Source organism: Podarcis muralis, chromosome 11, assembly GCF_964188315.1.
Source record: "Podarcis muralis chromosome 11, rPodMur119.hap1.1, whole genome shotgun sequence".
Taxonomy (NCBI): Eukaryota; Metazoa; Chordata; class Lepidosauria; order Squamata; family Lacertidae; genus Podarcis; species Podarcis muralis.
The window spans coordinates 65,389,179-65,412,321 of NC_135665.1; the positions used below are offsets into that span (position 1 = coordinate 65,389,179).

General features: G+C 49.8%; 1 protein-coding gene across 5 annotated transcripts in view; it reads left to right on the top strand.

Moving 5' to 3' along the window:
- CNTFR (ciliary neurotrophic factor receptor) overlaps positions 1-23,143 on the top strand; it is a 412,330-nt gene that overhangs the window by 376,319 nt on the left and 12,868 nt on the right. For all 5 annotated transcript variants that reach the window (XM_077936575.1, XM_077936576.1, XM_077936577.1 and 2 more), the window contains 2 exons: positions 74-240; positions 14,554-14,717. In XM_077936575.1, the coding sequence (XP_077792701.1) occupies positions 74-240; positions 14,554-14,717 (331 nt within the window). The remainder of the gene's footprint in view (positions 1-73; positions 241-14,553; positions 14,718-23,143) is intronic.

Genomic DNA, 23,143 nt, shown 5'->3' on the forward strand with positions numbered 1-23,143 from the left:
GGACCTAGTGGTCAGGGGTCCCTTTACCTTTCCTCCCTGCGTCATCTCAGCCTCGACTCTTCTCTTTCTCCAGGCACGACTCCAAGGAGATTGTGTGTGACATGGACGTGTCCCTCAAAAACAGGTGCTACATCCGGTACCTTCACCTTTTCTCCAGCAAGAAGTACAAGGTGACTTTGACGGTCACAAACGCTCTGGGCAGCAGCTCCACCTCCATCTCTTTCGACGAGTTCGCGATAGGTAAATATGGTGGCTGGTCCCGGCTTCTGCCTTGGGAGAGGCGTCGCACTTTTGTGTTTGCAAAATGCTTTGCAATCTGTTGTTGTTAATATTTACTTGTTTGTTTGCCGCCCATCTAACCGGGTTGCCTCACCCACTCTTGGGCAACTTCCAACAAATTAGTAATTTCATTTTATCTTTTTATGCTTCGAAATATATATTGTGCACGCCTACTACACACAACTGTATGGTGCTTGATACAGTATTGATCGGAATGCGGAACAAAAATATATTGTACATTGGACCGAATATATACATATTATGAGGTGCAGTTTAAATCACTTGGTGAATGGAAAGCGAGGGAATAGTTATATTGCCTTTCATCCAAAGATCACAAGGTGGTTTACAAGTCTGAACTGGATTCAAAGAATCATTGAATTCTAGAGTTGGAAGGGACATCCCAGTGGTCATCTAGCCCAACCCCCGCAATACAGGAATCTCAGCGAAATAATCCCTGACAGATGACCACCAGACCTGTTTTTGTAAACCTCCAAGGAAGATTCCTTATTACAACAGCCACTCTTGGAGGTGGTTGCTAGTATCCCTCCCTCTGCCCATTCTACAGAAAGCACATTTTGCAAGGCCACATTTCAGGGCAGAAACAAGGCTTGAACCTCCCCCTGTAAGCAAATAATAATAATAATAATAATAATAATAATAATAATAATAATAATAATAATAATTTATTATTTATACCCCGTCCATCTGGCTGGGTTTCCCCAGCCACTCTGGATGGTTTCCAACAGAACGCTAAAATACAATAACCTATTAAACATTAAAAGCTTCCCTAAACAGGGCCGCCTTCAGATGTCTTCTAAAAGTCTGGTAGTTGTTTTTCTCTTTGACATGTGATGGGAGGGTGTTCGACAGGGCGGGTGCCACCACCAAGAAGGCCCTCTGCCTGGTTCCCTGTAACTTGGCTTTTCTCAGTAAGGGAACCACCAGAAGGCCCTCGGCGCTGGACCTCAGTGTCCGGGTAGAATGATGGGGGTAGAGACGCTCCTTCAGATATACTGGACTGAGGCAGTTTAGGGCTTTAAAGGTCAGCAACAACACTTTGAATTGTGCTCGGAAACGTACTGGGAGCCAATGTAGGTCTTTCAAGACCGGTGTTATGTGGTCTCGGCGGCCGCCCCCAGTCACCAGTCTAGCTGCCACATTCTGGATTAATTGCAGTTTCCGGGTCACCTTCAAAGGTAGCCCCACGTAGAGCGCATTGCAGTAGTCTAAGCAGGAGATAACCAGAGCATGCACCACTCTGGCCAGACAGTCCACGGGCAGGGAGGGTGTCATCCTGCACACCAGGTGGAGCTGATAAACAGCTGTCCAGGACACAGAATGGACCTGCACCTCCATGGACAGCTGTGAGTCCAGAATGACTCCCAGGCTGCACACCTGGTCCTTCAGGGGCACAGTTACCCCATTCAGGACCAGGGTGTCCCCCACACCCACCCGCCCCCGTCCCCCCCAAAACAGTACTTCTGTCTTGTCAGGATTCAACCTCAATCTGTTAGCCGCCATCCATATAGATTGTGGAATAAATAGATTGTGGCATCTTGTCTTGGTGGGAACTGCGTCTTCCCAGGCTTTCCTTTGCTGGGGTGGGGTGGGGAGGATTCTCCAAACGTAAAGGTCCCCAGGAGATGATCCAGCCTCCTCTGGCTTGGAAAAGGCTCCCTGCTTGGAATATCTGGCAGAACATTTCCTTCCCCGCCAGTAAGATGGAGGAAGAGCACTCAATCGCCTGGAAAATGAGAGATGTGTTCCTTTGATCTCCACTGCAGCTGCACACCAACAGGAATGAGCTGCTCGCTGTGCGGAGTCGCGGCACATTTCCATTTTAAATGGCGGCAGAAATATGCGCTGTTTGTCCGACGTGTCCGGCCTTCCGCTCCGCTCTCCGTCCCGCCAGAATTGCTTGCTTAATGATGCCTTCTGAGCAAACAGAGACCCACGATGGGCTCTTTGCCAGGATGGCAGAAAGGGACCCGGCGAACTCAGCCTTGCTCTTTGCTCGGAGGAAACGGAGGGCAGGCAAAGAAGGAAGGCTTTTCCAAGCATCTGAGCAAGCGATCAGAACGGAACGAGGGTCCCAGATTCGGAAGGAGAGAATTAAGAAAAGCACCAGCGTGGCAAACCTCAGGATCCTGCTTGCCACCGCCTTTTGGGTGATGTTAAGCATCACAGCATAGTGAAATGTGCAAAAGCAGTGCAGGCTCTCATCAACCAGGGTCTAAGAGTATCAGGGAATGCAGGGATTAACAAGGACAGCTGCTGCGTCACATGCAGTTTGAAAGGTATTTGGTGCGAGTTGTGCAAGAAAAGATTCAGAAGCTATCCAATGGCAGGGTTTTCCAAGAGGGTGTTTTGATTTGATTTATTATATTTCTAAGCTGCTTTTCATTCAAGTGAATCCCAAAGCGGCTTGCAAGCGATAAATGACAATAACACGGTAGAGCGTCATGAAACATCGCAAACACTGCAAGAGTCATATCGAATAATCAACAAATCATCTGTGAAACAGTTACAATCTATAAAACACTGTTAACAAAGCAACAGCTAAAAAATTAAGCTGCACGTCGCAATTAAAGCAAAATCCATGCTATACGATTAACAAAGCAGTGCAGCATTTATAACCTCTAAAACAATATTAACCACATGAGCAAAATAGCAGCCGAAAAATAAACTTAAGCAATGTTCATGCACACACACCCCATGACTCAAAATCCTCCACTCTGTTCAGTTCATTAAAATGCACATTCCTCTAAAGTCTGTGACAGCAACTCCCTTCCAAAGGCTCCTTGGGCTTGAGGTGGGGCAGCACAGGTGAGACCACCCCCCACCCCACCCCCTGATGGCAAATGGAGTCTTTCCCCATTCACGGTTCAGCTCTGTCAGATGGCAGAGTACCCAGTCAGGACTCTGACCTGTCTTTTACAGGTTTTATTTTGGTGTGAAACTATTTACAGTGCAGTACCACAAGTTGAGGGACACGGGTGGCGCTGTGGGTTAAACCACAGAGCCTAGGGCTTGCCGATCAGAAGGTCGGCGGTTCAAATACCCGTGACGGGGTTGCTCAGTCCCTGCTCCTACCAACCTAGCAGTTCGAAAGCACGTCAAAGTGCAAGTAGATAAATAGGTCCCGCTCCGGCGGGAAGGTAAACGGTGTTTCCGTGCGCTGCTCTGGTTCGCCAGAAGCGGCTTAGTCATGCTGGTCACATGACCCGGAAGCTGTACGCCGGCTCCCTCGGCCAGTAAAGCGAGATGAGCGCCGCAACCCCAGAGTCGGTCGCGACTGGACCTAATGGTCAGGGGTCCCTTTACCTTTACCACAAGTTCATGTCTGCTTCAGTCGCTAGCAGAATCCGGGAGTGGTCATTTCCGGGTCCTCCCCCAACATAAGGGCTTAGTCACCCCCAGCCGTTTCGTTCCTTCTTTGTGTTTTACTCCTCTGCGCAAAGTGGGCGACGGAAGAGGCGTGCTTCCTTCCTGGCCGGCTTGGCCAGGAGCAGTGCTGGGGCTCCCAGCAGCATCTTCTGGTCCCTTCCCCTCTTCCCCACTGGAGGTGTGGCTTTCCCCAGGAAGAGGAACTGCTTTGCAAGATTTTCGGAGATTTCCCTGTAACCCAACTGCCCCTCTGCCTCCCTTCCCTCTTCCGATGGCAGTCCCCTGACAAACTCCTATAGAGTGAGTCTCCAGCCCAGCACTCTGTGACCTGGTGGATTTCTCTGGCCTACCTGAGCTTCCTGTTGCACAGGGGGTTGGTCTAGATGTCCCTCGGGACCCCTTCGGACTCTGCAATTCTGTAGACACTGGGAGTGTGACGGGGAAAGGGAGCGAGAGCCCGCCCACCTTCCCAAGAGCTCAGAGAAGCATGCAGGGTTCCCCACCACCACCGCGCCCATCAACGTGTTTTTGTCTTCACAACAACCCTGCGAAGTGGGCCAGTCCAAGAGCGAGGGACCCTCCCAAAGTCTCCCATGGGGTTTTGTGGCTTAGTGGGGATTTGAACCTGCCCAGAGACCTCCGCAGGCGGAAGGTGAGCTCGGCTCCGTTCCTGAATTTTCTTCCTTTCTGAGCCTGCTTGGCAAAGCCCGCCCAGGACAGCCGTAAAAACACCGTACTTTTCCATGTATAGCACACCCTCATGTATAAGACGCCCCCTAGTTTTGAGGACTAAAGATTTAGAAAATAGGGGGGGGGGAGATTGCCCACAGTTGTTGAGCTTTTTTTAGGGGGGATTGCCAGGGGAAAACCTCACTCGCGCACATCGCAAAAACCTCCTAAGCTGCCTGCAGCAACAACCAATCAACACCACCCCTTGCCACAGTCACCAATAACATGCTACAGGCCATCGCTGGCTTGCAGTGTCAACCAATACAACGTTCCCCCCCCCCATCCCCGGCACTACCCATGTGTAAGACGACCCCCAATTTTAAACATTATTTTTCTGTTGAAAAAAACCTAGTCTTATACGGTGGTACGTCTGGTTGCAAGCGGGATCTATTCCAGAGTCCTGTATGCAACATGAGCAGAACGCAATGCGTGTGTGCGCAGGTTGTGATTCGCCGCTTCTACGCATGCTTGTGACATCATTTTGCATGTCTGCGCATGCGCAAGCGGTGAAACCCGGAAGTAACCAGTTCCGTTACTTCCGGGTCACCATGGGACGCAACCTGAAGCGGATGTAACATGAGGTATGACTGTACATGGAAATATATGGTAGTTAATGGAAAATACTCCAGAAACGGATAGATTGAGTCCTGAGCTCGCTCAGTGAAGTGCTCCTAAACTTGGGTCAGCATTCCAGGATTTGCAGGGACAAGTTTGTTGGGTTCCACATGCTCTGAGTGGGAAGCAGCTCAGGAGACTCTTGTCTTAGTGTTGCAAATGTGGCCGAGGGAGCTCTTGGCTGCTGCTCTGCAGAGCATGGGGCGTACATGAGCCAGGGCAAAAGCCGAGCCACGTCGATGGATCCTGATCTGCTTTGCAGGAGCCCTAATGGCTCCCACAGCCTGGACAGATGGTGTTTGCATTCTGGTTGCAAAGGAGAGAAGAGGGGGGGACGGACAACGAGCGCATTGAGAGAGTGCACACTTCGCCCCCCCCCCCTTTTTTTCTATTGGGGGCCTTGGGCGAATTGTGGGAAGAGAACGCACAGCATTAAAAATTCCACATCCTGGCCGGGCTAATTATTCCGCATATCAAAAGGCGATTAGGGCGGACGCCACCTCTGACACGCCATGTGATGCGCAGATGACGGGTCCCTAATGCGCCAAGAGAGACATCTGGGGATAGTTTGAGGTTTTATTGCCCTCCAGCCAGCGGGACGGATCCTCTCCCAGGCACCGACTCGTGAAAGAAGGAGCAGGGCGGTCAGGACAGGACAGGGGTGGCAGTTTCAGGGGTGCTCGGCTACATCCAGCCCCCCCCCCCCGGACTTGCTGCATTTGTTTATTTATTTATCACTTATGTTGATTATTTATTTATTATTATTAGAAATTTTATTTACAGCATAACATAACCCCCCCCACCCAATACAGAAATCCACCCTCATTAAACGTGAACCTAACATACAATGAGCCTAACATACAACAATACAAACAACCAAATAAAAGACTTCCTTTATCCTGTATCTGGCCTCCTTATTTACTTCTTATAAGCTGTTTCCTTTATGAATAATTATTCAGATTTTTCTAATTATAACTTAAATATCCACAAAGTCTCCTGCAGACATTAATCGAAACAAGTCCAGGGAATGTATTTTAGGACACTGTTTTGTGAAGTATTCTCCGCATTTCCCCCATGCTTTTTGAAACTCTTGTCTAGTGTGATCTCTAATTGCCTCTGTTAATCTAGCCAGTTCAATAGACTCTAACAATTTGTCTTGCCATTCCTTTTTTGTTGGCACAATTTCTTTTTTCCAGTTTTTAGCAGGATCCTTGAGGATCCTTGCCGCTCCTGTGGCATAGAGGAATATTTTCTGATCTTCACTTGCTATACCTGTGTCCGTTATCCCTAGTAGAAAAGCTTCTGTATTTTCATAAATTTATACTTAAACATTTTTTATATATCGTGATTGTTGTATACCGCCATGTCAAAGCGGTTGACAGCAATAAAAATGGAACAAGCCATACAATTACAACCACATCAAAGTTAAAAACACACATAAATTGCCCATTGCAGAAAGATGTGTTCTCAATTGCCTGCTGACTCTCCAGTGGCAGAGAGTTCCGCAGGACTGGGACGACGGTGCTAAAGGCTGGATTTCCCGTTGTCTGATGAGCCTCACCAACTTGAGGAGCAACCAACAGTTCTTCCTCGGCTGATGATATAAGCAATCGAACTGGGATAGAAGTGTTTGGGCTATCTCTGGCGTGCCCTGGACCTAAGTCTTCCAGAGCTTTGTAAATCACTACCAGAACCTCGAACGCGGCTCAGTGCTAAGTGTGCAGCCACTAGTTCTTCCTGACAGTGATTTTGCAGGAGCTGAGGGAAGGCCTATCCTAGGGCTGCTGCTTCAAAGAGAGCTGTCCATGCAAGGCAGTCGTCTGATGAGGGTTTCAGTGCTGCTCTCCAGTCACCTTGAACCTGTGGGATAAAGAATTTATAAATATGCATGAAAAGAGACGTTTGCTCTGGGAAGAAAGAGGAGACTTTCCTTCTGAGCTTCCTTTACTCCTTTCAGAAGTGTGCTTTTCCTGACAGCGCTTCTTTTCCACTGTCCCACAGATACATGTATTCGTTCGCCTCGAATAGTTAAGGTTACCTTTTGGCTTAGAAAATAAGCGAGTCACAAGTAGCATGAGAGAAGTTTATCAGATGATGCCTAGTGTAGAGGGAAAAATATTTCTGTGTCTCATAAAACTAGAAGTCATGGACATCTGCAATGCGCTCTACGTGGGGCTAACTTTGAAGGTGACCCGGAAACTACAACTAATCCAGAATGCGGCAACTAGACTGGTGACTGGGAGCGACCGCCGAGACCACATAACACTGGTCTTGAAAGACCTACACTGGCTCCCAGTATGTTTCCGAACACAATTCAAAGTGTTGGTGCTGACCTTTAAAGCCCTAAACGACCTCGGTCCAGTAGACCTGAAGGAGCGTCTCCACCCCCATCATTCTACCTGGACACTGAGGTCCAGAGCTGAGGGCCTTCTGGCGGTTCCCTCACTTTGAGAAGTGAACCAGGCAGAGGGCCTTCTCGGTGGTGGCAGCCGCCCTGTGGAACGCCCTCCCATCTGATACCAAGGAAATAAACAACTGTCTGACTTTTAGAAGACATCTGAAGGTAGCCCTATTTAGGGAAGTTTTTAATGTTTAACAGACTACTGTATTTTCATACTTTGTTGGAAGCCGCCCAGAGTGCCTGGGGAAACCCAGCCAGATGGGTGGGGTACAAATAATAAATTGTTGTTGTTGTTGTTGTTTAATCCTATGAAGCTGAAAGTCTGAAGGTTCGGGACAGATAAAAGGAAGGACTCCATTGCACAGTGCATAGTTAAGCTATGGAACTCATTGCCACAGGGGGTAGGGATGGCCACTGACATGATTGGCTTTCAAAGGCTCTGGCTCAGTTGATAGAACATGAGACTCTTAATCTTGGGGCCTTTAATTCGAGCCCCACAATGGGGAAAAGATTCCTGCATCACAGGAGATTATGATCCCTTCCAACTCATGATCCCTTCCAACTATATGATTCTATGATCTGTGTCCTCCTGTGCCTTGCCCTTCTAGTCTCGGACATCCACTTGCCAAAACCTCTCCCCACATCTGGTCCCTCTCCTCTCCTCTCCTCCCTCGACTCTCACCGTACCATAGTCACATTAATGTGGATTTGCAAAACTGGAACCGGGCTGACACCAAGGGAGACATTGACCGCCTCGTGAACGACACCTGCGGAGGAGCAAAACACCTGGAAAAAGCTTGCACATTTGAGCTTCTCCCTCATCCCAGGGTCCCCTGCTGAGCTGGCGCAGCCTTCCTTATCCTGGGGCTCCATATGTGCAGCCTCTGACGTGGAGCTGCATTGCAGAGTCACCTGGTGTGATGGCCTGGGATTTGGACTCGGATGCTGAACCTGAGGGATCCCAGCCTACACAGGATTTCCCGCCTCCAGAACCAGCTGAGCCGGGGCTGGGGCCTGAGCCTGAAGGGTCCTCACCTGTGCTGGGTCCTCAGGTGCAGGCATCAGCTGAGTCTGCTCTGGCTCCTGAGGGGATGGAGGACCCATTGCCTGCAGGTGCTCCACCTTGTCAGAGGAAGCGGAGGTTGCCTCTGGGTCCGGTAACCCTCCAGCCTCTCCTGAGCTGCAGAGGCTCAGGGCAGAGAGGCGGAGGGAACTGAGTTCCCGTAGGAGAAGAGGCGAGTCACATGAGGATCAGGGCTGCCCTATGCCTCGGGGCAGATAAAAGCCAGCCGGCCAGCCCCAGTCCCAAGTTGCGGGAGCAACATTGTTGGTTGCCAGTTCCTGCCCGAACCCTGTCCTGCTATTCTGCCTGAGCTCCAGACCCGCCCTGGCTCCTGGTTTGCAAGCCTGTTCCTGACTTCACCCGACTCCCTGCCCTGCACCCAGCTACAGCTACTATGGACTGCCTCCCTGTTGCACCTTTGACCACGGACCGGACCTCGCCTCTCGGGTAACCCACGGGACCACCACACCTGGGTCTGTTCAGCTCAGCCAGTGCTGGATTTATGACCTTCCTGGTGTGCCGGGACCCTAGAGTCCTTTTCATGGAAGTCAATGTCCTCTGTTCCCCACCCTAAGACCTGGACTTGGAGTTTCAGGAGGGGGTGTTTGTGGACATCTGGAGCACATCCACTCCCCTTCCCCCTTTTCTGAATGGAAGCCACGGCCACTGGAGAAGAATGACTCCTGGCACACAAACCAAGCCTGCTCTCAAGTTCCAGGAGGGCTGCCGGACCTCGGATGTGCACTTGGAACCACTCACTCCCGGAGTCCAGTTCTGGGCACCCCAGTTTAAGAAGGCTATTGACAGGCTGGAAGGTGTGCAGAAGAGGGTGACCAAGATGATCAAGGCTCCGGAAACCAAGCCTTGGAAGGAATGGCTGAGAGAGTTGGGGATGTTTAGCCTGGAGAAGAGGAATCATGGAATTGTAGAGTTGGAGGGGATTCTTGGGGTCTTCTAGTCCAACCCCCTTCAATGCAGGAATCTCAATGAGACTGAGAGGTGATATGAGAGCCCTCTTTTAATATCTGAAAAGGAGAAGGGACGCGGTGGCGCTGTGGTCTAAACCACTGAGCCTCTTGGGCTTGCTGATCGGAAGGTTGGCGGTTTGAATCCCCGTGACGGGGTGAGCTCCCATTGCTCTGTCCCAGCTTCTGCCAACCTAGCAGTTCGAAAGCACACCAGTGCAAGTAGATAAATAGATACTGCTGTGGTGGGAAGGTAAACAGCATTTTCGTGCGCTCTGGTTTTCATCACGGTGTCCCGTTGCCTCAGAAGCGGTTTAGTCCTGCTGGCCACATGACCCGGAAAGCTGTCTATGGACAAATGCTGGCTCCCTCGGCCTGAAAGCGAGATGAGTGCCGCAACCCCATAGTCGCCTTTGACTGGACTTAACTGTCCTTTACCTTTTTACCTTTATCTGAAGAGGAGCAAGCTTGTTTTCTGCTGCTCCAGAGTGGAGGACTTCAAACCAATGCATTCAAGTGACAAGAAAGGAGATTGTGACTAAGGAAGAACTTTCTACATGCAGATTTTATGCCGATTCGCTTCCTTTTTTTGTCTTCTTTTGTGCTGCAAATCCTCTTTGGGGAGAATGCATATATTTCTGCCCAAGGTTGAAACTGCTCCCATACCTTCTGAGCGGCACTTTGGGACAAAAACCTCGCAGCAGCGGCAGGTCTGTACTCCAGTCATACCCTAGTTTAACTTCCATGGCTTCCTGCCAGTGAACTGTAGAGATTTCCCTTCTGCCAGAGGAAGGGAGAGAGGCTACAGTCCTTCTCCTTCACACAGAACCCCGGTTCACAGCTCCAGCTTGAAGCCAGATTGCATTGGTTAACAGCTGCCCTAAATCTTCAAGCCTCAGCTTGCATGAGAGAGCAAAGCGGTCCGCTGAATTGCAACCGGGATAAGTTTTGCAAATGAAGCAAGCTGTATAATTATTTGCAAAGTTCGAGAGCAATAACATACAATTACAAATTATTTGCAAAATTCAAGAGCAGTAACGTACAATTACAATCATAAATAAGATAAGCGTTGCAACAATTAAGCAGCCATAAAAAGCGAGCAGGCCGTGTTCTGCCTCTTGGAGCCGCAGGCCAGGATGCAGAAACGGAAGAGCTCTGTCATTCTGCCTCCATCTTCTCCTCGGAGGCCAGAGCTGAGCCTAGAGGACCACGGACAAATCTGTTCAGTTGCCTGCCTCCTTCCTCCCCACGGCCTCCCAATTTTTCTGCCCTGGGTTTGCCCAGTGCCGTGTCTCCTCTGATGTAACAGATGTTTCCTACTACAGCTCCCATCAGCCACTGGCCCTGCTTTTGTGGCACCATAGCTGAAGGGACGCGGGTGGCGCTGTGGGTAAAAGCCTCAGCACCTAAGGCTTGCCGATCGAAAGGTCGGTGGTTCGAATCCCCGTGGCGGGGTGCGCTCCCGTTGTTCGGTCCCAGCGCCTGCCAACCTAGCAGTTCGAAAGCACCCCCGGGTGCAAGTAGATAAATAGGGACCGCTTACCAGCGGGAAGGTAAACGGTGTTCCGTGTGCGGCTCTGGCTCGCCAGATGCAGCTTCGTCACGCTGCCCACGTGACACGGAAGTCTCTGCGGACAACGCTGGCCCCCGGCCTCTTGAGTGAGATGGGCGCACAACCCTAGAGTCTGTCAAGACTGGCCCATACGGGCAGGGGTACCTTTACCTTTACCTTTAATCACGAGTCCAGCATCCTGTTCTCACAGGGGCCAGCCATGTCCCCCCCCCCCCCCGGGAAGCCCCTGAGTGCAAAAGCACCCTCTCCTCCTGCAGTTTCCATAAGGCATAAGAAGATCCTGTTGGATCAGGCCAGTTGCCCCCAGGCAGTGTGCAAGAGATGCAAAATGTAGAATCATAGAAACTTTGAGTTGGAAGGGACCCAAGGGCCATCTAGTCCAACCCCCTGCAATGCAGGGATCTCCCCTAAAGCATCCCTGACAGATGGCCACATTGAAGAGGGAAATCTGTTAAAACTGCAAAACCAAACTTCATTTAAAAAGCCAGCTGGAACAACAACAACCAGGGCCGTCTTTAGCATATGTGGCACCGGGGTGCAAAGATCCGACCAGTGCCCCCAGATTTAGTTTAGCTGCCCCCAGATTTTATTAAGGGGGGTGAACTCAAAGTTGTTGAGCTTTTTGGAGGAGGAAAATCTCTTAACAACAAAAGCAGAAATAACAGCTTTTGTTTCCTGACTGGTTGGGAATATTTGACACTACAGAGCGACGGGGGCAGGGACTTTTGCTCCATTTCTTTTCACTGCCACCAATCAAGAGGGACTGGTATGCAGTAGGTATACAATTGGTGCCCCCCAGAATTCGGCGCCCAGGTGCACAGCACCCCTTGCACACACACACCCGTAAAGACGGCCCTGACAACAGCAAAAAGGATTCAGTCAGTGCCAGAGGCTCAACAGGAAAGGGGACTGTCACAAGGGGAAGGGAGTGCCACAGAATTGGGTGCCCGATACACAATGCAGCCAGGTGGGTCCTGGTGGAACTGAGCCATAAATCCGAGTCCTGGGAGACTCCCCCAAAGACCTCAGTGATCAGGCAGGGATATAAGAGACCGCATGGTCCCTCTTTCTCTCTGGCCCTCAGTCAACTCCCCTTCTCCACACCTCTCATGCCCAGGTGATAGTTGCAAAAGGGAAATTGGAGGTGGGTTCTTCTCTGTTGCATATGAGCGGGGCCTGGGTTCAAGTCTGCCCAGAGGTCCCAAAAGTGGACCCTTTTGCAGAAAGAGCCTTCCTCTCCCCCTGACCCTGTAATCCCTCTCTTTCCAAAGCTGAGAAGCATCTGGTGGTTGTGTGACCGGTCCTCTTTCAGACACAAAGACTGACCAGGTCACCTTCCCCTACAAAGGTGGCATTTTTCCATCTCCGCCATATTAAGCAGTTGGTCCCTTACCTTTCTCGCCCTGATCTGGCCACAGTGATCCATGTGACGGTCACCTCCAGGCTTGATTATTGTAACTCGCTCTACGCGGGGCTGCCCTTGAAGGTGACCCAGAAACTCCAGCAGGTGCAGAATGTCGCGGCAAGACTCCTTATGGGGTCCTCGTCGTGGGATCACATTCATCCAGTGCTTTACCAACTGCGCTGGCTCCTGGTGCAGTACAGGGCCAGGTTTAAGGTGCTGGTTTTGACCTTTAAAGCCCTGTGTGGCCTAGAACCCATGTACCTACAGGACCGCCTCTCCTGGTATGCCCCACGGAGGACCTTAAGGTCCACAAATGACAACATTTTGAAGGTCCCAGGTCGCAAGATTGGTCTCAACTAGGGCCAGGGCCTTTTCAGTACTGGCCCTGACCTAGTGGAATGCTCTGTCCCAAGAGACCAGGGCTCTGCAGGATTTGACATCTTTCTGCAGGGACTGCAAGACAGAGCTGTTCCATCTGGCCTTTGGTTTGGACTCCGTCTGACCCTTATGTTGCCCTCCCCTTATAGTCTTGATTTATCAGCTATTTTAAAATGAGGCTGCATTTTAAATTGCATTTTAACCTGTATTTTAAATTGGGGTTGTTTTTTTCTCCCTCTCTTTTCCCCCTATTATGTTTTACTGTGATTTTATTTTATTGGTGTTAGCCCCCCTGAGCCCGGCTCTGGCTAGGGAGGGCGGGGTATAAATAAAATTTATTATTATTATTATTAAGAGAAGACTCTTGCCTTCACTTCCTACCCAGAACCACTTGGGTTGTTGTTGTTGTTGTTGTTGTTGTTGTTGTTGTTGTTGTTGTTGTTGTTATGCGCTAGGCCTGTGGGAGACACATAATCTGTATTCGAACTCAAGGACAACTCTCCCCTCCTGGGGTTTCCAGCAGAGTAGAGCTATCACGCCGATTGCTTCTAGTCTGTTTCCTTTTACACCTTCTCAACCCACAACCTCTACCAAGTCTTTCTGCCTCTGCCCACCCCCTCTGAGCACACCCCCCCCCCTGCTCATTAAATTCGTGGTGCCCAGAGCTGAGCAGAATCGAGCCCCAGCTCCCCAGGGCTGCAGAAAACAATAGCAGTGAGTCACCAAAGCTGCAGAAAGGTTATCAGCTCAGCCAGCCAGGAGGTGAGGGGGGTGTCCTCTTCCCGGCACCGTCCTCCACTGGGGGGCCTTGGCAACCCCATTGATTCTGCAGGGGCTTTGCCCATTGAATCAGGGCTTCAAAGCACTTGGCGGTTCTCTTGATTGGGGCATTGTGCTCTCGGAAGAGAGACAGCTCATGTGTGCACTGGTTCTGCATGAATCGCGGTGACACTTTCCCACAGTAGCGGCAGCAGAGCCAGCAAAACAAGATGGCAATGCATTTAGTACTGACCTTTAAAGCCCTAAATGGCCCAGTATACCTGGAGGAGCGTCTCCACCCCGGACACCTGGGTCCATCTCCCGAGGGCCTTCTGGCAGTTCCCTCCCTGCGAGAAGCCAAGTTACAGGGAACCAGGCAGAGGGCCTTCTCGGTAGCGGCACCTGCCATGTGGAACGCCCTCCCATCAGATGTCAAGGCAATAAACAACTATTTTACTTTTAAAAGACACCTGAAGGTGGCCCTGTTTAGGGAAGTTTTTAATGTCTGACGCTGTATTGTTTCTAATACTCGGTTAGAAGCAGCCCAGAGTGGCTGGAGAAACCCAGTCAGATGGGTAGGGTATAAATAATATATTATTATTATTTATTATTATTTATTATTATTATTATTATTATTATTATTATTATTATTATTATTATTATTATGGCTTTAAGTTTTATTATTATTTTTAGAAAGCCAGCTTTCCTGGCTGCTGCCTGCTTGCTTGCCAGTCCCTGCTGTGCGGCACACAGATGAAGGTTGCAGCGGGTTGGGTCCCCTTCCAGCTGTACGGTTCTGTAATTCATTGGAGGCTTTTAAACTGAAGTTGGGCGGATTCTTTAGCTCGGATTTCTGCATTGCAGGGGGGGGGCTTGACCTAGATGACCGTCGGGGGTCCCTACAGCCCTACAGTTCTGAGAGGCGGCATTTGCACGGAAATGTTTCTTCTCTCACCAAGGTTTTCTCTTCCTCCTCCCATGTCTTGTTTCCTTGAACAGTAAAGCCGGACCCTCCAGAGAACGTGGTGGCTAAGCCCATCCCCAACAATGCCCGGAGGCTGCTGGTGACGTGGCAGTACCCTTCCTCGTGGCCTGATCCAGACTCCTTCCCCCTCAAGTTCTTCCTGAGGTACCGGCCGCTCATCATTGACCAGTGGCAACATGTGAGTGGCAACCTCTGCTGTCTTTGGTCTGGCTGGGGGTGGCGGAGGAGAGGGTCCTGCGTGGTTGGCAACAGAGCGGGTCTCCCCTTCTGAGGTTTCCAGAAGGCATTCAGAAGCATTTCTGCCTCCAGAGCCACTGTGGCTATTATTATTATTATTATTATTATTATTATTATTATTATTTATTCTTTATACCCCGCCCATCTTGCTGGGTTTCCCCAGCCACTCCGGGCGGCTTCCAACAGAATTTTAAAATACAATAATCTATTAAACATTAAAAGCTTCCCTAAACAGGTCTACCTTCAGATTTCTTCTAAAAGTCTGGTAGTTATTGTTCTCTTTGACATCTGGTGGGAGAGCGTTCCACAGGGTGGGTGCCACTACCGAGAAGGCCCTCTGCCTGGTTCCCTGTAACTTGGCTTCTCACAGCAAGGGAACTGCCAGAAGGCCCTCAGCGCTGGACCTCAGTGGAGCCAATGTAGGTCTTTCAAGACCGGTGTTATATGGTCTCGGCTGCCGATCCCTGTCACCAGTCTATCTGCTGCATTCTGGATTAGTTGTAGTTTCCGGGTCACCTTGAAAGGTAGCCCCACGTAAAACGCATGGCAGTAGTCCAAGCCAGATAACCAGAGCATGCACCACTCTGATGAGACAGTCTGCAGGCAGGGAGGATCTCATCCTGCGTACCAAATGGAGCTGATAAACAGCTGTTCTGGACACAGAATTGACCTGTACCTCCATGGACAGCTGTGAGTCCAGAATGACTCCCAGGCTGCGCACCTGGTCCTTCAGGGGCACCGTTACCCCATTCAGGACCAGGGAGTCCCCCACACCCACCCGCCCCCTGCCCCCCCAAAAACAGTACTTCTGTCTTGTCAGGATTCAGCCTCAATCTGTTAGCCGCCATCCATCCTCTTAACTGCCTCCAGACACTCACACAGGACCTTCACTGGTTCTGATTTGAAAGAGAAGTAGAGCTGGGTTTCATCTGCGTATTGATGGACACCCAGCCCAATCACAAGGTGGAGGCAGAGCTCAGCTCCACAACGAGGTGGCATCGTTGAGACAAGAGTGCCTCTGAGCATGCAACTGAGTGGCATTTCTCCAGCCCTTGGGTTCTGTCACAGCATCCTGAATCGGCAAGGGAATGGCTGTTTGCCATTCATAAGCAAACCTTCCAGCTCCTTGGACATTCCTGTCTTCGCCCTGGATGGAGGGCAAAATACACAGTCAGGGACTAAGTGGGCGAAACCTGGCAGCTGTTCATGGGACAAGTGACTGGCAGTGAATCATTCAATCCGCTTTGTGATTCATTTAAGGCAGACATGTTCAACCAGTTGGCCATGATTGACAGGTACAGTAGACTGCCGGTGTGATCCGGATTAATCGCGGGGCGATCCTGATCAATCGCTGCAGAGGGGGAGAATGAGGGAGGGCAGACACAATTGTCATCTTTTATCGAGAGGGTGGTTGGTGGCAGTGGAAAGTGTGCGGTCATTTATCGGATGCTGCTGGTGATTTTCGGCGCAGGGCTTTCTGGTGAGTGTTTTTTGACACCCCCCAGGCTCAACAACTCTGGACACTCCCCCCCCCCATGAAAAGCTCGACAGCTCTTGGCAAGCCTCCCCCCATTTCTTAATTTCTATGAGTAGATCACTGCCCGTTTTTTTTAATACTGGGAGTAGATCTCAGTCTCTTGGGAGTTGGGCATGTCTGTTTTAAGGGAAGCGTGAGGGCAGGGCAGGGCCTGGGTGGAAGAGTCACTCAGCGAGGCTGTCAACCTGCTAAGACGAACACATTTGAAGAGCCCCTTGCCACGGAACCAGCCTGTTTCTTTCAAATGGGGTGGTGCCATCAAGAAACCTCAAGGCTTTCTGCCTGAATGAGAGCACGGTGTCTGGAGAGTCCCTTCTTTTCTTGCCTTCCACACTCTCCTTTCTAAAAGAACTTTCACAGAACTTTTGTAGAGTTAGAAGGGACCCTGAAGGTCATCCAGTCCAACCCCGTGCAAGGCAGGAATACGAAGCTGCCCCATACGAGGATCATACCTGCAACCTTGGCGTTCTCACCATGACACTCCAATCCTTGTGGAGATGGGGAAGAGCTTTGAAGATTAGAACCAGGAAGGAAAACAAGAAAGTCCCTGGCTGTTAGCCTCAAAGGGAAAATGGCGGCTGAAAACCTCAGAATATGCAGCGATGGCAGAACTGACGGCGCTGATAAGAGACACAGATTTAGAATCCTTTAAGGAGGTCTGGAGACCTTTTTTGGTCTATTTTAAAAGTTGCTCTCCATATGTGAAGTGCACAGCAGGGTTTGGAGGAAAGAGCAGAACCTATTAAGAAACCTGTTAAAGAGGATGAAAATGGATTTGGTGGAATTACAAAATGCAATTGTCTGAAATCATCACTGATGGGTGAGCAGGAAGTCATTAGTATTGTAGAATTGGATATAACTGGTGAGTGACAAGATGTAACTATTAAGCTCGAAATAAAATAAAATATGAATGGGAGGCGGGGAGAAAGTCGCTGGCCACCAGCTTGGGAGGAAAAGTAAAATTTGTATCCTCCCCCAATGCATTTGTATTAGAACTTTTCCAATTACAAGTCCAGGTGGATCAAGGAGCATTAGAAAAAATGAGTTTTTTTCTTACCTTAAAAGAATTGCATGTCATTTAAAAATAATAATAACCGTGATTAGTTGAGATTCGCGAGGGAGTTGGACTGGAGGACCCTTGCAGTCCCTTCCAGCTGCACAATTACACGATTCTAACATGTGAGGGGGGGGGGTGTGCCTAGTCCCAGGAGAATCCACAAATGATCCAGCATTTGCAAGGGGGCAGGGTTCATGAGGACTAGCCTCGCTCACAGTTCAAGGAACCACAGCGATTCTGCCTGGCCGCTTTCCCTGCCCACGCTGCTCCTCTGACATCTCTTTCCCTCCTGAAACTCCTTTCAGAGCTGGCACAGAGGGTTCCTTCTCTCCTTTGCCTCCTCCTCAGTGCCAGTTTGCTCCAAAAAAAAAATTTAAAAAAAAATTCCTGCATGCTTCCCTTTAGTTCTGCAGGTCATTAGAAAGCTCCTTCCCCAGCCACCAGGGATCCATCCAGCTCTTTCCAGCTCTCCTTTGCATCAAAAAGAGAGGTTCCAGTTTGTGTGTCTGATATTGCCCCCTTTTAAAAAGCTCCGTTTATGCTGAGCTGTCAGTTTCCCTTTACGCTTCTTACCCAGGAAGCCTCTGCATTTAGTCCTATGTCAGTCTCCCCCTCCACACACACCCTTCTTCTTTTTTCAAAGCCCTGTGCCCTAATTTTGCAGCTCTTGCTCTCCCCCGAGAGAGAAGAACGGCCTCCTTTTACAACCGCCGTTTCTCTGAGCTGCTCATCTCGGCCACCTCGTCCTCCGCTAATTTCTCCCGAAAGGTCACCTCGCTCTAAATACCGTCCCGTCTCCTGTGGGATCGCTCCGTTCTCTGAAGCTGCAATTTGCTCTGCTCTACAGGTTGAGAGGCTGCTGAATATTCACAGTTCTGATCTCGCATTCCCTCAGATTATTTGAGCGCTGGGTGTGCCCTGCAGTATCAAGCACACACAAAGGGGAAAAGTCCTCTGAAGACCTCCAGGATGAAAGCACTCGCACAAACCAAACAAGCTTTCTTTCGCAGAACAGCAAAATAGCACTTGAGAAGGTGCAAAGTGCTGGAGTCCCAGAGGTGACTGTAGAACCATAGAATTGTTGAGATAGAAGAGACCCCCTGCAAGGCAGGAATCTCAGCTAAAGTATCCAGGACAGATGGCCATCCGAACTCTGCTTAAAAACCTCCAAACAGCTCTTCCCAACAGAAAGTTCTTCCCAATGTTTAGTTGGAATCTCCTTTCTTGCGTGGCGAGTCCCCACCCCCCACCCCCAGTAGAAATAAAGACACATGGCACAATTATGAAGGTTAATGGGCTAAATAAAGCCACAACTTTCTTGGTTACAGGTGATGAGCGGTATTGGCTTAGGCATTGGTCCTAACCGACTATACCCGACTTCAGCCCGTCCGCTTGAAGTCTGGGAAGGGTTAACCACCAGTAGGGGGCGTCCTGCTGATGCACATCAACTAGGAATTCCCCCGGGGTCACCAATAGGGGGCGTCCCTTAGGCCCTCGCCCCCTAGGCTTCGGACAGGGCCACGCCCCCTGGAATCCTTTATCAGACTACCCTTCAATATGCGGGGCAAGTGATGGCACTTCCTCCCCTCTTCCATCTACAGAGCAATACCAATGCCTAACCGCCAATACCCAGAAAGTTGTGACGATTTGCTACGAGGTGGGCAAAAACCAAGTGGCTGGTGCCAATTTGCCAAGTGGAAAAATTCCTACCAGGCCCCTCAATGGCGACCAACCAAGGTCCATAGCAAGGTCAAGGAACGAAAACCTTATAGGGTTGGAGGGTGGGAAAAGCAGGAACAGCTGGCAGGTGGCAAAGAGGGAGATCCCTGGCTGCGTCCTGCCTTAAATAGGGCAGGCCACACCCCCAGAGCCGGCTGATTGGCCAGCCAGGGGGTGACATGGCCGGGGATTCCCCCAATTGTGCAGGGGCTGGGCTCCAGCTGCCACACGCGTGTTGGGGCTGTGACACCCGCAACCTCACCTTCTCCACAGAAGTGGCTTTGTCACTTGAAGCCATGGGTTCGAGGAAACAAGCTTGCTCCATCTTTCCTTTCTCCATCTTTTCCTTTCTCCTATATTTGTGCCAACTCGCCTGTTCTGCACGAGTCGTGTCTGCTTTTTTGGAACTGACTTTTCCCTTCGCTTGGAAAATCTGATGGTTGCTTTTCTTGCACTCTCTTTCCCTTTATCGCGCAAAAGAATAAGAGCATGAGAATAGCCCTGCTGGATCAAGCCAGTGGCCCATCATGAAAGGCAGTGTGGTGTAGTGGTTAGAGTATCAGACTCGGACCTGGAAGAGACCAGGGTTTGAATCCCCACTTGGCTGTGACCTTGGGGTTCAGTCACTGCATCTCAGGCTAGCCTACCTCACAGGGTGGTTGTGGGGATTAAATGAGGTGGAGTAGAGCCATAAATCTATTCCAGCATCCTGTTCTCACAGGGGCCAAGCAGATGCCGCAAAGGGAAACTCGCAAGCAGGATTCGAACGCAAGACCAGAACTCTCCCCTCCTTTGGTTTCCAGCAACCGATGGTCAGAAGGATAGGAAATCTGTTCCTTTTGGTTTCTCTCTGAAATCTATCAACCTTTAACTGTGCAGTTCTTCATGTTTGCAGCTTTGCCTGGTATACATATTTTTGCAAATAACATTCCCTCATAGGATGTGCCTTTGAATGTCCTTTCTGCCATTAGATGCTTTTTTACACCCATTTTTGGGCTCGGGAACGACAGTGCAAAATCCAGAGCAGTGTGCATTTTAAAGGAAAGTTGAGTCTTGTTTCAAGACATGTGACTTTGGTGGGTTCACACTGCAAAACAAACTGAACCAAACCATTTTTTTTACTTTAAATAGATTTTCTAAGCAGCATCACTAGCCGTTAAGCGACACGTTTAAGGGATAGGGAGGGAGCTGTTCATGAATGCAGAAGAGGGTTTTGGGTGCAAGCGTCTGAGAGCTAAAGCACAAGAACCAAAAGCAAATGTCATAGAAGCATAGAATCAGAATTGGAAGAGGTTCTGGGGGTCATCTAGTCCAACCCCTCACAATTCAGGAATCACAGCTGTTTGGGCCAGATCCCAGCAGCTTCTCCCAGTTTCTCCTTGAATGACCCATACTGATTTCAACCCTCACTTGGTTAACCTATGGGATTAACGGCTGAGAGAGCTGGTGGCCACCACAAAGTCAGGCGGCTTCTCAATTAGGCATCCTGGAACCGAATCTGTGCCAAAGGCCCACAAAATCTATTTCTGCACGTACGAGCGAGAGGATGCCCTGTTGCATCGCTGCCTCGGTTGTGTCAGGTGGACGCAATCTCTGCTCTTAATTTTAGTAACTGCAAAAACATATTTCTAGATGCTATCGATGGCGATGCATCGTTTCTGAAGCTTGTAAGATTGCATTCCAGGAAAATTGGTGAGACGAAAGCAGATAAATGAATAACGAGCGTGGTTGCAAATTCACTGGACAGGCGAACAATTTGCCTGTTTAGTGAATAGATACCGGTGGTCATGAATGAATTTCAATATCAGCAGCCATGTACTAAGAGCTGCTGTGCTGCTTACTCAAAGCAGGGGCTCCTTGTCTTGAATGGGCTACCCAGAGCCATCCAGACCACACAGAAAACAAGATGTTGGTCTGGACATGCCTTTGGTCTGATCCTGCAGAGCTGTGCCTAGGCGCTGCCAGGGCTCTGGGGTCCCAAATGGCCTGTGGGATGGTGTCCAGGGGGCCACGAGACAATGCTTTGCTGGATGGACCCATCTGAGGGTCCGGCGTCTTGGGCGATGCCCTTGGACGGCAACCTCTTTGCCCACCCAGCACCTTCCCACGGCTGCCGGGAAGAACTTCACTTCCAGGAGACGGAAAGAGGAAGGGGCGCGTGGGAAATGCAGCTGCTGTCACCTCAAGGTTTTCGCCCTTTCCTTGGGCTGGTTTTCCTGTTCTGGCTCCTTAAACACAAAGCATTAAATATTTAGGGCACCGTTTCTTTCCCCTCCCGGCTTTTAAGTGTGTAACTCAAGCCAGCTTGGCCCCCGCTTCCTCCTGCTGCCTCGCAGCCACGTCCTGCCCCTGCCCGAGTGCGCTTCTAATGCGCTCAGATGTTCCTTTAATGGATTACCTAGCCAGGAACTGGATACCTCGCCCTAATGGATCGCTAATAGCCTGTTTCTGGTTTCACAGGCTCCGCTGGTTAACTCACACCATCCGCCCCAGCTTCCTGGCCTCCCAAACATGTTGCCCGTCACACTGACACATCTCCCGAAACATGCGCTCCTCGCCTGTGGCCACAAGGGTTCGCAAGAGTAGCCAGCGCATTGAGCACCGTCCTGTCCGGAGGGGTGTCCTTGGGGAGTCTGAGTGATGAAAGTGTTGGCAGTGCGTAAGGGGAAAGCACAAGGGTTTTTTTTGGGGGGGGGTAGACGCTTTTCTCAGGACACACCATCCAGTTGCAGAAAAGGGGAGCCAAAATTGTCAAGGGTCTGAGATAACTCCTCTGCCTGGAATGGGTGCACAGTTTGGAAGGAAAAAATGAGCAAGGAGGAACACTGGAACGTGGGGGGGGGGTCGTGTAGTGATCATGAAAGGGGGCAAATAGTTGCTGTCTCAGACAGAACTTAAGAGTCCACCACCTTCTGAAGGAGTCCGTTCCACTGTTTTCTTGTTTTTGTTTTTAAAAAAATTATTAAGAATTTCAACATAACAATTTATCAAAAACATATCATCCTCATTCCCCCCCCCCCATTTTTCCCTCCCCCAAACCAGAAACCCACCCTCCCACCCCCAGACTTCCCTTAGCTCCTCTTTCTGGTTTTTCAGCACATGTTAATATCTGCGTATTACAAAACTGTAAAGATCCTTAATTTATCTATCTATATGTTACCAATACAGTGGTACCTCAGGTTACATACGCTTCAGGTTACATACACTTCAGGTTACAGACTCCGCTAACCCAGAAACAGAACGTCGGGTTAAGAACTTTGCTTCAGGATGAGAACAGAAATCGTGCTCTGGCAGCGCAGCAGCAGCGGGAGGCCCCATTAGCTAAAGTGGTGCTTCAGGTTAAGAACAGTTTCAGGTTAAGTACGGACCTCCTGAACGAATTAAGTACTTAACCCGAGGTACCACTGTATATGCTATATGTTCATTTATGGACCTAATAGGTATCTTCAGCCATTTCCACATGTTGCCCTGCAACCAGTCCATGCAGAATGTAGGCACCCTATACAGTGGTACCTCAGGTTACAGACGCTTCAGGTTACAGACTCCACTAACCCAGAAATAGTACCTCAGGTTAAGAACTTTGCTTCAGGATGAGAACAGAAATCGTGCTCTGGCAGCACAGCAGCAGCGGGAGGCCCCATTAGCTAAAGTGGTGCTTCAGGTTAAGAACAGTTTCAGGTTAACTACGGACCTCCTGAACGAATTAAGTACTTAACCTGAGGTACCACTGTAATAAATTTGTGTATGTTTATTCAAAACCTGCCAAGGAGTCCAATTCCGTTTGTTGTTTCTTTAAGTATTTTGTAAAAAGGTTCCCATTCTTCTTTGAAGTCACAGTTGTCCTTGTCACACAGTTTGTGTGTCAGTTTCGCCAATTCTGCATAGTCCATCAGTTTCTCTTGCCACAATTCTTTGGTGAGGATTTCTTCATTCTTCCATCCTTGTGCTATTAAGACTCTTGCCGCTGTTGTCGCATACATGAAAATGTTCTTCAATTTCCTTGGCAGGTCTTTTCCTACAATCCATAGCAAAAATGCTTCAGGCTTTTTTACAA